This window comes from Lampetra fluviatilis, chromosome 24 (assembly GCF_964198595.1).
Source record: "Lampetra fluviatilis chromosome 24, kcLamFluv1.1, whole genome shotgun sequence".
Taxonomy (NCBI): Eukaryota; Metazoa; Chordata; class Hyperoartia; order Petromyzontiformes; family Petromyzontidae; genus Lampetra; species Lampetra fluviatilis.
In genome coordinates this window covers 10,754,943-10,770,704 of record NC_136298.1, presented here as the reverse complement: position 1 = coordinate 10,770,704, position 15,762 = coordinate 10,754,943, and the positions used below count along the sequence as shown (strand labels likewise).

The 15,762-nt window shown below is 55.0% G+C and overlaps 1 protein-coding gene across 1 annotated transcript in view; it reads right to left on the bottom strand.

The window, feature by feature from the left end:
* The window catches only part of LOC144941143 (protein patched homolog 1-like), a 48,948-nt gene that overhangs the window by 22,739 nt on the left and 10,447 nt on the right, over nt 1-15,762 (bottom strand). Inside the window, exons 3-12 of the mRNA XM_078867675.1 lie at nt 14,222-14,438; nt 13,247-13,316; nt 12,880-12,971; nt 9,027-9,228; nt 8,665-8,786; nt 8,152-8,299; nt 6,506-6,637; nt 3,973-4,128; nt 3,065-3,157; nt 1,690-1,815 (exon numbers count right to left, since the gene is read on the bottom strand). Coding sequence (XP_078723801.1) covers nt 1,690-1,815; nt 3,065-3,157; nt 3,973-4,128; nt 6,506-6,637; nt 8,152-8,299; nt 8,665-8,786; nt 9,027-9,228; nt 12,880-12,971; nt 13,247-13,316; nt 14,222-14,438 — 1,358 coding nt within the window. The remainder of the gene's footprint in view (nt 1-1,689; nt 1,816-3,064; nt 3,158-3,972; nt 4,129-6,505; nt 6,638-8,151; nt 8,300-8,664; nt 8,787-9,026; nt 9,229-12,879; nt 12,972-13,246; nt 13,317-14,221; nt 14,439-15,762) is intronic.

Genomic DNA, 15,762 nt, shown 5'->3' with positions numbered 1-15,762 from the left:
CGTCTGTGGAGTCGCCCGCCCGGTGGGTGGGTGGGTGAGAGGGAGAGAGAGGAGTCGGCGGTGGCGGTACGCCGAAAATCAAACAACGTACACACACACAAAAACCTTTCCTTTTCACGCGAGATAATACGCGGCTGCCATCAGTGGAGCACGGCGTCCCCCCACCGCCCCCCACCGCCTCTCGCCGCAGGAATGTTTAGGAAGCGAACTGCGGCTCACTCGGGCGCATTCTGAGTTTGGAACCTGGTTTTACACGAACGGTTTAGTCGAATCGGTCGTGCCAAACTTGCGCAAAAAGGTGAGCGTTCTGACGGCAACTCTCTAATATATACACATGACACCCGGCAAAACAGCACAGCGTGGCAGAAATGACAAAAATCTATTTTTAAAATGTCACCATCTTCATCATTACCCCTACCTTGTAACATAAACACTCAGCGCTCCTGACGAGAGATGGCAGAGAGATCAACTGAATTACAGCCGAAGATCACAAAGTTGTGGCTCAAGGGGCTTATGCGATCAGGAGATGTCACGCCCCTCGATAGTGTTCACAGGCGGAATTGTGAATCCTTCTCAAGACTCTGCAAGCCGAGAAGCCACTGCATGACTTGGCGGACACGAGGAGGTGGAGCGGTGGTGTGAATACACTCCTGCATCGACGCCAAAATTTTCAGCCCCTGTTCCGCACTGTGTTCACCTCCTCCGTAGAGAGTGAGTGAGTGTGCGAGCGAGTGAGCGAGTCGGTGCGTGAGCGAGCGAGCGGGTGCATGCCAGAGAGTGAGTGAGTGCGTGCGTGCGTGCGTGAGCGAGCGGCCCACCGGCACAATCCACTTTCATGCCTCGACTGCACGGTGCCAAGTTAGGATTTCAAGTAATTGCCACTCTCGGGTTGCGGCTGGGCACAAAATGCCAAAAAAATAACGGGACCCAGCGCGCGGAGCTGTCAGAGGGTTTGTAACTACGTGGCGTGTTTCTTTGTTTCCGTTCGGCCGAGAGAAATTGGTTTCTGTTTGGACCGTCCGGCAGCGAGACCGCACGGTGCCAACCGCGGTCCCCGGTGGCCACGGCTCAGAGCGGAAGGCGTTTTGGCGCGGTCCGCGGCTCGTAGATCACCGCTTCCTCGCCCAGAGTGAAAAATTAACCCGCATCGGCCGCACTGTTCTCACACTCCTCTCCACGGCGCGGCGAGGCCGCAGGGCCGAGTTTACGAGTTGGGGATGAGGGGCGGGGGAGGGTGGGGTGAGGGGCAGGGTGATGGTGCCACATCCCCCCCCGCACCTCCCCCCCCCCCCCGCGTGGCGTTGTCTCGAAACAAAAGCCACGACCGAGCTCGCTGCAGATGTCACCGCTTGTGCCCGCTGCTATAAAAGTTCCACATCTCCCCGCCCCCCCCCCCCAATGCCTTGGCGGTCCTAACTTTCACCAATCGGGAGTTGTCGCCACCTCCACAGAGGGTCGTGGCGGATTTTCCCTGAATTCAGTGCAGCCGTTCAGAAGCTTTGACGAGAATCGTGTTGGTTTTTTTTCTAAGCCAGGGTAGGCCCGCGTCAAGCAAGCGCGGCCTGCCCACGGCGAGGCCCGCTGCGATTCCGCCGAACTCGCGTCCCCCTCGGCGTTGCGAGCGCGCGCCAAATGGACGCCACTGGGCCGCGTGGGGAGCGGCCGCCGGGCCGCGTGGCAGTGGCCTACCTGAAGGGAGAAGTTGCGCAGCGCCGGGATGGGGATGAGTGCGGCCATGAGGAAGGCCACGAGGTTGTTGACGGAGGTGAGCACCACGCTGGTGCCCATCTCGCGTAGGCACTCCCCGAGCCGGTACTGAGACGAGAAGACGAAACAAACAACAAAAATATAAATAACCTCACGATCGCGGCAACGACGGGGAAGAGCGCGCGGGCGAGCCGGCACGCGGTGGGCCTCGCGTGCGCACCCCCGACGACGGCGGCGAGGAGGTTGACCGCCTCTCGGAGGGCCGATTTAGATGCGCCGTCTTTAAAGGGTAGTCGGTGAAATTTCCAGAGCCATGAAGTGAGAGACAGAGAGAGAGAGGGTGGGTGGATGGGTGGACGGGTGGGGGGGAATCGAGAGAGAGAGCACGAGAGAGGGAGAGAGAGACCACCCACACAGTCCCGAGCTGCGCATTCTTTCTGCGCCTGCTTTCGCCTTCAATTTCAAACTGCCGCCCCCTCCCTCCCTCCCTCCACCACCCCCTTCCTCCATGGCTTTTCCTTTCCCGAGCAGTGAGGCTCAAAAAGCCGCTTGCTATTGTTTACTTTTTTTTTGCCTGGACTTTGGTTTGAAGGAAGGAGGGAGAAAAAAATGGACAAAAAACACTTGCGAGCGAGTGACGTAAAAAAAAATGCATTTTTGGAAAGTTGAGATGTTTACTCTCGGCGATGAACTTTTTTCACGAAATTAAAACACGTCGGCTGCGCAAAGCCTTGGCCGAGCCGGCCTTGTTCTGTCCCTGACAGAGCCGAGTTGTTGTGAGAAGGGACAGCGACACAGATCGCCCGCAACCCTCACGGGCCCCAGACCCACCCCCCTCCACTGTGAGGGTCTGTGTCCATTCAGCCCACAACTCATCGTTTTTCGTTTACGGGATTTTCGCTCGGACCAGGCCCGGCTGGACGGCACTTGCACGCCGGCGTTTTTTTGTATTACCGCGATGCTTGCGCTGCGACGATTTGGCGGCCTCACCTTTAGTCGCGTCCTCTTTTATCCCAACGTTATTCCCATTGCGCCACGAGCATCATGTCACGGGACGACATGTCCGTCCAGAAGAAGATGTAACAGAACTACTTCCGAGATCCCTTTAAAGTTAACTTGTTATCCACACACCAGGGCGGTGCTCTTTCACACACGCGGTACTACGGAGAAATGTTCATCTCTCTGGGTGGTCAAACCAAAACGTTGAAACTTTCAGAGCTAGGATTCAGCCAAACTAAGTGGATAAAGCCAAATTTTATATCGTAGTTGTTTTTGCGCAACCGTTACTAACGCGGCCGAGACCATCGTCGAATCGCTACACTTGGTTTAAGCGCGGGCAGCTAGGCAGGCATCTCACCTTGAAGGGGATGTTGTCGCTCTGTCCCACGAAAGCATGAGCCAGCAGGAACATATCATCCACTCCCACCCCAAGCGCCAGGAATGGGAGGACCTGGGGGATGGCGCAGCGAGAGTCAGGGGTGGTTGTGGTGCGTGGGGGGGGGGTACGAGGGGTGCGTGCGTGGGGGGGTGCAGAGGGCAGATCCCATTTATCATGAATCTTCAACGCTTACCCACGGTGACCTGGCTAACGATCAGGATGACTGTGTTTTCGGCACACGCCGTGCTGAGCGCAATTGATGGAGCTGTAAGTCGTGGCGGTGGCGCAGGTGGTGGTCTCGGTGGCGTTGTGGTTTCTGGACTTCGTAGTGTTGTGCTCTACTGCAAGGAGTGGTGGTGTTGACAGGTGTGACGACAACGACGTTGGTAGTAGTAGTAGTGATACTGGCGGTAGTAGTTGTGGTGATGCATTTACAGACTCCTATTATCCGCAGCCCTATTTCTTCCTATTATCTAAGGTTATTGACGACGTTACCCACAATGCATAGTAAAGTGGCCTCCTAATACTCGTGGGGTTTTCTGCGGAGAAAAATCGAGCAGCTAAGAGAAGTTAAATTGCGGATAACCCTGTGAATAACAGGATCCACACACAGCACTGGTCTCTGATATCACCGCGGATGAGAGGAGTTCTCTTGTAGACGCTGTCAATAGCAGCAGTGATGCTCGCAGTATTCGTAGTGGTGGTACTGGTAGTTAGTGTTGGTGGCGGCGGTAGTGATGCTGACAGTAGTTCTAGAAAGGGTGTCGGTGTGTGGCGTCCATAGCGTCGTTGATCATGGTCGTAGTGCCGGCAGCAGCAGCATGGGCAGCAATCGTCGTGGTGGTGGTGCGATGTTGGCGCCGCTGTCGGCAGCAGGGAGCAGGCACCTGGGTGGTGGCGGCGTTGAACGTGAGGCCGACGATCGAGCAGAACCCGAGGCCCGAGGCGACGGAGAGGGCGACGAGGAGGACCCCGGCAAGGCCCACGGCTCCGTGGGACCTCCCGCACTCCCAGCGCATCATCACCACGCACGCGTACACCAGCTGCAACGGCACACACGCCGTCAGATTCCAGCGACTCCGCTCAGCTACACCCGCCAAACGGCCGCCTCCACGCATGTGAGCATAACCACGCGCCTGGTACAAGCGCTGCTGGGACGCTCGCCACGTGAAATTAATCTACATTTTTATTTCAAATGTTCATTTTTTTTTACGCGGAGAAATGGGCGAGTAGGCTCGGGCCTGGTTAGTCTCTAGTTAGCGTGACCACCAACGGGGGCTTGCGAGATGCCAGGAGATGAGAGCACAGTCTTGGGTGTGGTCCCACTGATAGATTCGGTCCATGGGTAGGTTAGAGTCTGTGGATCGAAACTATCTGTAGAAATGTGAAAAGTTATCTCACCCCTCGTAGGCGTGGATTTTCCTCTAGGCTCTCAGTTTTTGACCCTCACTCTTTTCGTTAAACCGGCCAAACATTCCAATGCATGACCCTCTTTAAAAACAAAAGCCCTAAGACTGGGCAATGCTCTCCTTGGTAAGTAATTGTCGTTATTGTAGCTGTTCCTGCCACATCTCTCAAATACACTCGGTCTACGTTCACTCCAGGTGCTCTCTCTCTCTCGTGGCCTCCATCGTGTGTGGTAGGATCCATTATTGAACACCGCATCGTGCACGATTTCAGATGCGCTTCTGCGGCCGCCTGGAATGCCCTTCCTTCCGATTTTAGGAGGCCACTGGAGCTTTGCACTTTTAAATTATCTAGATTGAAAACTCATTTCTTCAGAACTGCTTTTTACGTTTAGTTTGTTGTCCCCCCCCCCCGCACCTCTGATATGCGCGGTTGGCGAGAGAAGTCCAACGAACGCACATGCGTAACAACAACGCGACTGAAGATTTAAAAAATATTTTTTTTCTCAAAATACTTAAGTTCTCTGGCTGCTCCAATCTACTGGGGGCCAAGGGCCTGATGTTTATCTGGAGGATCCTAACGAGACCCCTCCCTGCTACCCGGGGCGCCTCCCTCTCCCAGCCCCCCCCGCTCCCCGCTGATGGGGACGGCGATGGGGGCAGGGCGGCGGTGACGGTGGAGGGGGGAGGAGGGGATGGGGCCCCCTGTAATTACGGCTGAATTCTTCGTAGAAAATGCGCAGAAAAAAAAGAGAGAAGGCAGAAGAGGAGAAAAAAGCCACCGCCGTTTCTGGCCGCAGTCTGCCGAGTCCGCGGCAGAGGTCGCAACCGGGTACCCGATACCCGTACCCTACCCGATACCCGGCTACCCGTACCCAGCCGGGTACGGGTACCCGTTTGCGACCCTGCTGCGGCCGGGTACGGGTACGGGTAGGCCGTGAGTCACTGGTGAGTAACCGTTTGTCACTCATTTCGGGTAGGGTACGGGTACGGGTAGGGAACGAGTACCCGTACCCGGCCGGGTACGGGTACCCATTTGCGACCCTGGTGCGGCCGGGTACGGGTAAGGAATCAAAACCCGTTTGCGACCTCTGGTCCGCGGACTGCGGCCTCGGGAGCCCCAACGCTCCCCGGAGCCCGTCGATGGAGGCGCTGGCGAGAGCCCAAACTCAACCGGGTGCGACTTTTGTCAACGAATCCGTAAAAAAAAAATTGCTGTTGTTACAGTGTTAAGTCACTCTGATAGAAACGCATGTATGCGTACAAATTACGCCTTGTAAAAGGTCTGACTTATGACCAACCTGTTTGGTGATGGAACATGATGATGATAATAATCATGGAAATGGTATGATCATTTTGATCATCCTGCTGTCAATAAACTGCTGGATGAAGGCCTCTCCACTCCGTCTCAGTCATGGTTTATGTTTTTTTTTACACCATTCTTCACCCGTGGCTCTGGGCCATCACTCGCCACTCGTGTTAAGCCATGGCTGCGGAATCAAACTTGGGTCGCTGTCCCACCGCTAAGCCGATTCACAACGTTTGATATCGCTCTCTCTCTCACACGCACACATTGGCATCAGTGCCGGATGAAGCTAGTGCGGGGCCTGTAGCAAATGTTATAAAGGGGCCCTAAATTAATATAAAAAACACATAAATATTAAAACACGCATTTTTTACTTGCATAATAAAGTAATTGTATTTTTTTCATTTGCTATACAGCCAGATAATACGACATATCGCTAACCTTAAACACCCAGTCGTTCATAAAAAGTTGAAGGCAGTATAGTACTATAGTGATAGAGCAAATGCAGAATCACTGAACCGAATTTTATAGCTTGAAAGCATTTAGCGTGGGGCCCTTGAAAGTGTGGGGCCCGTAGCATATGTAGCTACTTTTGCTACTAGGATAATCCGGCATTGATTGGCATGTGTTTCAGAGAATACGAGTGTGCATTGGAGTGACGAGACGAACCGAGTCTGATTCAATCTGCCAAACCGATCGTACCCGTACCATGAGCACGTATCCCCCGGCGACACGCATCACGCTCATCTCCGAGAACGACTTCATGATGCCCTCGATGGTGGCGGTGGAGAAGGGCAGCACGTCGTGAGCGGAGTCGGCGGGCACGCTGGCGTGCACGACCTGGCGCGGGGAAACACACCGCGTGATCGTCGTCGTCATCATCATCGCCGTCATCATCGTCGTCGTCGTCATCATCATCATCGTCGTCATCATCATCATCGTCGTCATCATCGTCGTCGTCATCATCGTCATCATCCTCGTTATCACTGCCGCATCATTACCATCATCACCACTGCATCATTAACATCATCACCATCATGGCTGCATCATCACCAAAATCTATTCACTCCTGGATGAAGGCCTCCCCAATCTCTCACAGACATGGGATGTAACAATCTAACTAGCACCTGATGTAATTGCTCCATCTCCATAGTATACATCCTGTGTCGGGCGCGTTCCCTGCTCTTGCTGTCATTCCGTCGCCAGCCTCGACAACCGGAAAATCAACCCTCCTAGCCGCGACGTGTCCTGCCTAAGCTTGCACAAGCATGTGCCTCTCCACGCTTCATCGCGCACTTTTCAGCTTTCGTCTCCACTTGCCTCGTCAATGTCCGCATTTCGGATCCGTACGTCAAAGCGGGGAGTGCTCGCCGATGGAAAACCGTTCTTCTTTGCCAAACCTCCCACCCCCCCTTCCAAAAAAAATACGTGTTTTTATTTTAATTCGGTGCATGTATGGCCTCCTTTTTTTTTGCCTGCCTGCCGACGGCGGCGTTACTCTTCAAGAAAAGCAGCACAAACTCAAAGAGACTAGCGAGGCATGGGCTGTTGTGGATCATTACGGCTAAAGGCCCTCACTCAGGCCTGATCTGCGATGTTGTCGTTGGTTGCCAGCGGGAGGCTGTGAATGGGCCGCACAAAGCACGATCCACTAATTGAGTGACACGCGAGCCCCACCTCCCTCCCTCCCTCGCTCGCTCTCTCCCCTCCCTCCCGCGGCTGCCTCCCTCCCTCCCTCTCTCCCTCCTTCAGCAATTCTCCCACCCCCCACCCCCCAACCTGACCAGCACGCTCAGCCTGAGACCCTTTTCTCAAAACTATTTTATCGAGGAAGCCACTTACGAGCTTAGGCGGGCTCGCAGGGCCCACACCGCTGCCACCGCTGCCGCCGGTCAGCTTCAAAACAACCGCCGGGAATATTGGTGGCTTCCCAACCCCCGCACCGACCCTCACAGATGCTCCAAGCATCGCTCGGCGTTGTTTAGACGTAATCTTAATTTCCATCATTAATTTTTTTAAACAATTAACACGACCGTCGGGGATTGCAATAACACGCAAATGATCTGCGATGCTTGTTAAGCCGACCTCCGTGGGGAGGTAATTTTTTTAATTCAACAAATTGACAAAACTGTAGAAGCTAAGGATGAAGGGAGTCAAGCTGCATGCCATTGCTGGCGTGTCGGACGAGGAGGCGTAATTCGTGGGTAACACCTGACGTAGGTGAAGTAATGCACCGCATTCACTAGGCAAAGGTTACGTGGCCTAACCCAACAATGAATTATTCATTGAGGTGTTTGTAAATCGTGAGAGCGGTTGTCTTCTTCACACGGCGCGGCACGTTTTTCGCGTCTCACCTCGACGAATTTGCGCTGCCAGGAATCGAGGATGGCGGCCGCCTTGTCGAGCGTCCAGCGCAGGTCGTACACCTCGTAGTTGTCCTTGTAGGTCTCGTAGAGCTGCTGCGCGTTCATCAGCACGAACATGGTCTGCAGGGCCTCGGCGCTGCGCACACCACGACAAGCGCACGACCCGCTCGCTCCATCAGCACCGGCGCTGCCGCCTTCGACTTTACAACAGCCACAACAAAAAACCCGGGACGTCGTCGTGGGAAGGAGAATATCTCACTGATGGCAGAAGAGCGGAGCGCCTAAATGCCTCGTCTCGATTGGTGTATTTTGTTGTTACTATTATGACGCAATCTGACGAAAAAAACTGAATGTCGCGGGAAGGCTTTAGTTTTCATTTCCCAGGACGGCCACTGCAACAAGAGGATGTCCCTCGAAAAACCACGACAGGTGGCATCCCTAGTTGCCACCATCGCCTACGGGGGTGAGGCTATCACCGGACCGAACGAGCGAGATGCTCACCTCGCCAGCGAGCCGCTGCTGTTGTGGCGCGCTCCGCCGATGATCAGCTCGTCCTGCCAGCTCATGAACTTGCGCGAGAAGCCATGGCAGCCCTTGGACAGCTCCCGCCCAATGTCCAGAGGCTACGGCGGGCGGGCGACGGAGAGAAAGCAAGCTGTGATCGTCGGCTTGGGACGAGGACAAAAACGAGTGCGATCTCCCGCGACAACAGAGAGACAGATGTATGCCCTGGATGTACGTCCGTCGGATTCACTTCCAACCGACGTCACCATGAGATGGCGCGACCCGAGAGGCGTTCGCGAGAACGGGAGCCGAGTGCCCGACGGCTTGAGGGAAGAAAAAGTCGCGCAGTGACCTCTCACCTCGCGGCGCTGCTTGTTGGGGGCGCTGGCAGGGCAGTCGGGCTCCGTGGGGTCGAGGCAGGGCCGGTCCACGTAGCCGCGGCCGACTTCGGCCCGGGACAGCAGCTCCTCAAGGTCGCCAAGGTCGAGGTCGCGCAGAGCCTGGAAGCCTTGCAGGAAGGCCTGCGGGTCCAGATTGGTCCAGCGGTACTCCAGTGTGCTCCTGCCGCAATACCGGAGGAGGAGGAGTTAGTGTAAATGTGATAAGATCAATGCCAATTATTAACCCAGGAAATCCTCACTGTCTCGATTTTTGTTTGTTTTCAGGAATGTCATATCTTGTGATATTTGGACAACTACATTTATAAGAGTTTGGCCCAGAACAAGTTCACGCATACGAGGGGACAGCACCTGCCCGCACCGTCACCGCCCGAGACCTCACGCTCGGGAAGATGCAGAGCCCTTCTGAGGCTCTTGATACATTCCTGTCAAAAGGAGTTTCAGCAAACAAACAAAAAAATGTACTTCGACGTCGCAGACCGGTGTTGCCGCCGTGCGTTAACGCTCAACGACAACCCCACGTCTGATTTTCTGGAGCGCGTTCAGGAGGCAGCGGGGAGCACGGCCTCCTTCCCCCTCTTTATTATTGTTATTTTCTTCCTCCACCGAACAATTTCACATGAAGAATTATCCGTCCCCGCGGCGCGGCCGAGCGTGGCGGCCGACCCCGTAATCGGCGGGGATGATCTGTCCGTCGTTAAGAGCCCCCAACCCACGGGGGCCTCGCCGCCCTCCCCAATCCGCGCCACCCCGGGATTTGTTTTTTCTCTCCCCTTTTTCCCTCCACTCCCTGCGATCGCCCCGAGCCGTGGCGCTGCCACCGCCGCCGCCGATCCGCGTGCGGCGCGTGGACCTGGTCGCCGAGATAGACGCCAACGCCCGGCAAGCGGCCGCGGCAGGACGAACCCCCGCGCGGACGCGCGCTCTGGGAGAGAGAAGAGGGCTGCCGTGTGTTGAACGCGATCAAACATAATTGCTGTTATGCTGAAGTCTTGAGGGTAAACGGAATGTTTTTTTTCCCTCCTCCTCCTTGGCAGCCGGGCGGTCCGGGCGGGGGTTTCTCTCGGGGAGCGGCTGCTCGTAAATTACTCACTGGGAAAGATGGGGAAGGGAGACCACGACTCCTTTCTGTTCCCTGCCCCTTCTCCCCACGCAGCCCCCCCCGCCCCTGCCCTTCGCTCCGTGTGCAATCCCCACTTTTGTAATAATGAGTGGACCAGGGGGGACACATGGGCGGCCGGCCGGGGATGACAGCCACCACCGCACACACACACAAAGACAAGCGTGCGGGCGTGCTCACACACGTGAGCGCACACACGCGGGCACACGTGCACACGGACGCATTCATGCACGCTCACAGTCACACTCACACGTGGGTCGTGGGAATAAGAATGTGCAGACAAATGGAGAGAAGTCTCTATATTTTAAGTGGTACAGAAACAGGTTTGGAACTTGGCTTCATGAAAGGGGAATCAGACGGCCAAGCAAACAGGGCGCTGGGTGTCAGTGCTTCTTCCCAGCCCGAGGAAAAAAAACGCAAAACACTTCGAAGCTTTCATTCAACTCACGAACAAAACATCCATCCTCAAAGTTCCAAACTCTACATTTTGCAGCGCACACTGACACACATGCGCATGGACATGTACATGCACAACAAAAGAGAGCGAAGACACACGCGTGCACACACCTACACACGTGTAAGTGCAGGCACACGTGCACATCCAGGCACGAGTGCGCAACCCATGTGCATGCACACGAGAGAACGACGCGTCCGCGCGTGCACACAAAACTCACACTCGCGCGCGTGCATCGACGCACACGCGCACACACGCACGCACGCACACACACACGCACGCACACACGCGCGCACGCTCGCCCCCCACGAGCCCCACATTCCCACACCCGGGCAGGGCTGTTTAACATGCAGGTCCATGGAGGCCGTTCCCTGGCATTTTGTCTGCTTCATTGGCCTTGCAGAGCCCCCTTTGTGTGGCCTGCGCTTAGACGGACGGAGCACGTCCTCGCCACTAACGGACCCTGCCTTTGTGCGCTCCCGGCCGGCTCAGCCCAATCAGAAACTCGCAAAAAACTAAAATAAAAAGTGCGCGCGTTTTTTTTTGTTACGCCGCCACGAAAATAAAACTAAAACAAAACCGAAAGGGCGAAAAAAAAGAGAGAGAGAAAACGAAAAATGGCCGGAATATAAATTAATAATTACTTGAAAGCTATTTCTTTTTCTAAATATAAACTTTTTAAAAAGTAGAACTGGAAAGATGCAAAACGACTAGAATTGCTACAAATATCCCAATGAAGTCCTGACGCTCAGGGAGACTTTCCTGGATAGATAAATTCCATTAGTGTAAAAAATAAATGCAGTTTTATATTTCGTCCGTTTCCCTTGTGCATCCGAAGTGAACTCACAAATGTGTGCCTTATGTCCACGATCAGGCGATGCCGATGACAAATGCGACGAGCGCTTCGTGAGTTTCGTGAACTGTGCCTGAGCATCACTGCAAAAACGCGGTCTCCTACATACTTATAGTTTTATAATAAACCAACTTTGTAAGCCACTCTTCAGTCATTCCAGCAGGGAGTTCGCGGAGGTAACTGCATTATAATCGCGGTCTCAAGCGCTGGGCCCTTACGGCTTCGGAGAGAGCTCAGAATAAACGTGGGGGGGGGGGGGGGGGTGTCGCTGTGAGCAGTCGTGAGCTGCGTGCATCGAGAAGTCTCCAATTAAAAGCAGTTTTTGTTTGCGTCCACCCAAAACCCCTTATAGAAGCGCCGTTTGTTGGCGGGGTAATTAACCCACGCTTGAGTGACGGCCAAAGGTATTTGGCCTTGCGATTCAAGGCCACGATGCTCACGGTTCGAGGGGAACAAAAATCCTACTCAACGTCCCAGCGCTGGCTCACAGCAGCCCATTGAAATGAAAGCCATCGGCCGTGCAGCGGTAGTAACGCTCTGCCGGGCGACGGACGATGTGCATCGTGTTTGTGCACCTACAATCCTAAAATTTCCCTCGGCGGGAAGGATGATTCCCTCCGCAAGCGGGGCGCATGACCGCTGCCCATCATGAGCAGCCTAATGCCTTTCTCTCCAACCAGCCCACAACCACCCTGAGCTCTATCCCCTACCCCCACCCTTCCCCTTCCTCCCCCTTCCCACTACCACCACCCCGAAACTACCAGCCGTGAACTGTGACCTGTGCCGCGATGAGAGCAGGGCCACGCCGCTGGGCCTGTGGCATGATTCACAAGAGCCGCTCGCATTGTGGGCCGTGCCGCAAACCGAAACTGTCAACGTTGTTAAAAAGACCCGTAGTGGAATTCCTACAGTTTTTATTTAAATAAGCGAGGAGCCAATGTGCTGAGCTGGGGTGGGCAGCAGCTGGCGTTTGGTGGAAGAAAATAAACCCATGAGATGGTTTAAATCGCATTAATGAGTTTTTAAGTGGCCACTCAAAATCCAGGAAGAATTAACGAGTCCTCCCCCCCCACCTCTCAGAGTTGGCGGGGACCCAGAGGTGATTCGTTACTCGGCCACTGTGAGCCATAACCTCTTCCAGAGCTACAATTTATCTAGCTACTAATTTGATTACGTTCTAAAATTATATTCTGCATCATTGTTCATTTAATGGGTTTTTTTTTTACGCCCGTCGTTCATTGTTTTTTGGTAAAAGGTTTACGGTGTTAAATGTTTCACATGCTTACTGTATTACTTTGCAGGCCCAGGTCTCCCTTTGGGCTGCCACCTGGCACAGATAATGCACGTGTGTGTGCGTGTGTTTGCATAAATTTTTTTATCAACTTACGAGAGGTAAAACTTCCCTCCCTGAAGCTTGGCTCCATCCCAGAAGCAGTCGAGCGGCGTCACGATCACACACGGGATAAGCTTCTCCATCGCCTGTCAGGGTGACAATGCCACGCGGCCGGCGAGAGGGTGCGTGGATTAGCACGTGCGTGCGTGAGCGCGTCGCAGATATAAGTAATACGCAATCCGAAAAACTTTCGATGCGGCGACATTTTCAAAACGGAGCGGCGCGTATGTTCACGGCAGCATGAACGAGGAGCTTCCCCACGGCCACTCGAATTCGAGCCGAGCTGCTCCGTTCACCAGCACCGGGATGCGCACGAGACGATCGAGCGTCTGCGAGCCCCCCCCTCCCCACCCACACGTACCTGATCGAGCACGCGGTTCTCCGTCAGCGGAATCCCAGGTTTGTAACAGATTTTATTCAGGTCCCAGTTCCTGGAAGCAGAACGTGCGGAGGGGAAGGTGGGGGTCGGAGGGGGGCAGAGGGGGGGGGGGGGCGGTCAGTCAGTTGGCGGCGAGGCCGCGTTTGGCTACGGCAGCTGCGATCGGTGTCTGCTGTGAGGCCAACACAACACGGAGACACAAGCCGTGCGCGTGTGCGTGTGTGCGTGTGTGCATGTGTGCATGTGTGCGTGTGTGTGCATGTGTGTGCGTGTGTGTGCGTGTGTGCGTGTGTGTGCGTGTGTGCGTGTGTGCGTGTGTGTGTGTGTGCGTGTGGATACGTTGATCGTATGTGGAGCAGAGATTTAGGGGACCGTGTCCTGTACTACACTCACAGTGATATGGGTTTGATTCAGTGGCAATCGGTGCCTGAAACTGAACAAGACCTCGATTGTCGATCATAATAATTATCCATAATAAGAGGTTAGATCGCGTAAATATCTAATTATGATGATGATGATAATAATGATAACAATGTTGTTGGTTGTAGTTCTTGATGATAAGGATGTTAATAATAACGATGATGTTGCAGGTGGTAATTTCGGAACTTAAACCCAGGTAGCCGGGGTCACAGTCCTGTACAATAGCCACCACCCTACCACTCAGACACAAACTGCCCACACATGCAAATACAAAAGATCGCCCATGTAGCCCTGAACAGACTTTGCCTTACATCCGTACGTCCAAGCATCCCTCCCTGCCTCTGTCGCCTTCAACAAACTCCCCACTAGCTACCCAGGTAACCTACACCGACTGTTAAGGCAAGCGCTGCTAGCGAGCACCTATTTAGGCCTGCACGGGACACGCGCCGCCTGAAACGTGGCAGCAGCGGGGCAGTGCCACCCGGCGGGGCGTGCCGACGGGCCGACGGGCGGGCCGACGGGCCGACGGTCACGTACCGGCCGTAGAGGTTGACGGAGACGCGGCTGGCGGCGTGCGCGGAGCGAAGGTGCTGGGCGAGGCCGTCGGGCGTGAGCACGCCGGCGTTGCCCGCGTCCTTGCCCCCCTCGTTGTTGGCCCCGCGCGGAGTCTGGATCAGCAGCTGCAGGCCCAGTGCGGAGTCGGGGCCCAGGTGCTCGTGCGTGTACGACACCTCGCGGCTCAACCGCCCGCCCACTGCGGAGGGAACGACGCGCACGCGGACGGACGCGCAGGATGAGTGGACGCACGCACGGACACGCGGATGTCAAGCCGCTGGGGCAGGAGTGACAGCATTGGCACCGCGAATGATGATGTAGGCAGAGATAATGACAAGTGTAAAGATGATGATGACAGTCATGGCTATCCTCGTCTTGGCAAGTGGTGAGGACGGTGGCGCAGACCGTGATGATTTAATTAAAGACGGCAATGACAGCAGTAATTATACTGGTGACGGTGATGGTGGAAAGTATTTTGATGATTCAATTCGGTAAAAACTGAGGTGACGATCTCAGTTAAACGAGCCAACATGATGCCGTTAATGACTGCAACGCTTTGAGCATGGCGATGGCGGTGGTGCTCTTGACGATGGTAATGACTCCGTCACACCGCCGTCTGCGCGCCGCGTACGTGGCGTCTCGGCGCTGCGCGTGCGTGTGCGCGTGGCCGTGTGCTCTGGGGCCGGATTACCCGGATTACCCCTCGGTAGAAATGGCACCCCCGCTGCTCCACAGGAAATCTCCCGCCGGGGGCCATGCGAGAGATTTCTCTTTTTTTTGGGGGGGGGGGGGGGAGGAGTTTTTTTTCTCTTTCTTAGTTTTTTTTGGTACAGATGGGGGGTTTCAGGAACTGAGGTCTTGAGCGACAGCGCAGTGAACGGCACCGATTCGCCAACCCGCCGATCCACAAACGATACCAAATCACCAACGGTTACCCATCCACCCAGCTTCCAAATCATCCAGCCGCTTACTTGCCCAACTGCCAACTTACGCAGCCACCAAACCGCCACTCCAATGGGCCGTGAAACCAGCCATGAATTCACCCAGTCACCCAGCCACGAATCCACCTGGCTACCAACCCACAATCCTACCAAACCATTCAGTCACCAAACCACCCAGTCACCTAGCCACCTACCTACACAGCCACTAACCCACTCACAGCCACATACCCTACACAGCCACTAACCAACTCTGCCACAGAGAGACCCAGCCATCATCAGACCCAGCCATCATCAGACCCAGCCACCATCTGACCCAGCCACTATCAGACCCAGCCACTATCGGAACCAACCACCGAGAGACACATCCACCAACGCAGCCACCATGAGACCCAGCCACCATCAGACCCAGCCACCATCAAACCCAGCCACCGAGAAACACATCCACCAACGCAGCCACCATCAGACCCAGCCACCATCTGACCCAGCCACCATCAAACCCAGCCACCGAGAAACACATCCACCAACGCAGCCACCATGAGACCCAGCCACCATCTGACCCAACCACCATCAAACCCAGCCACC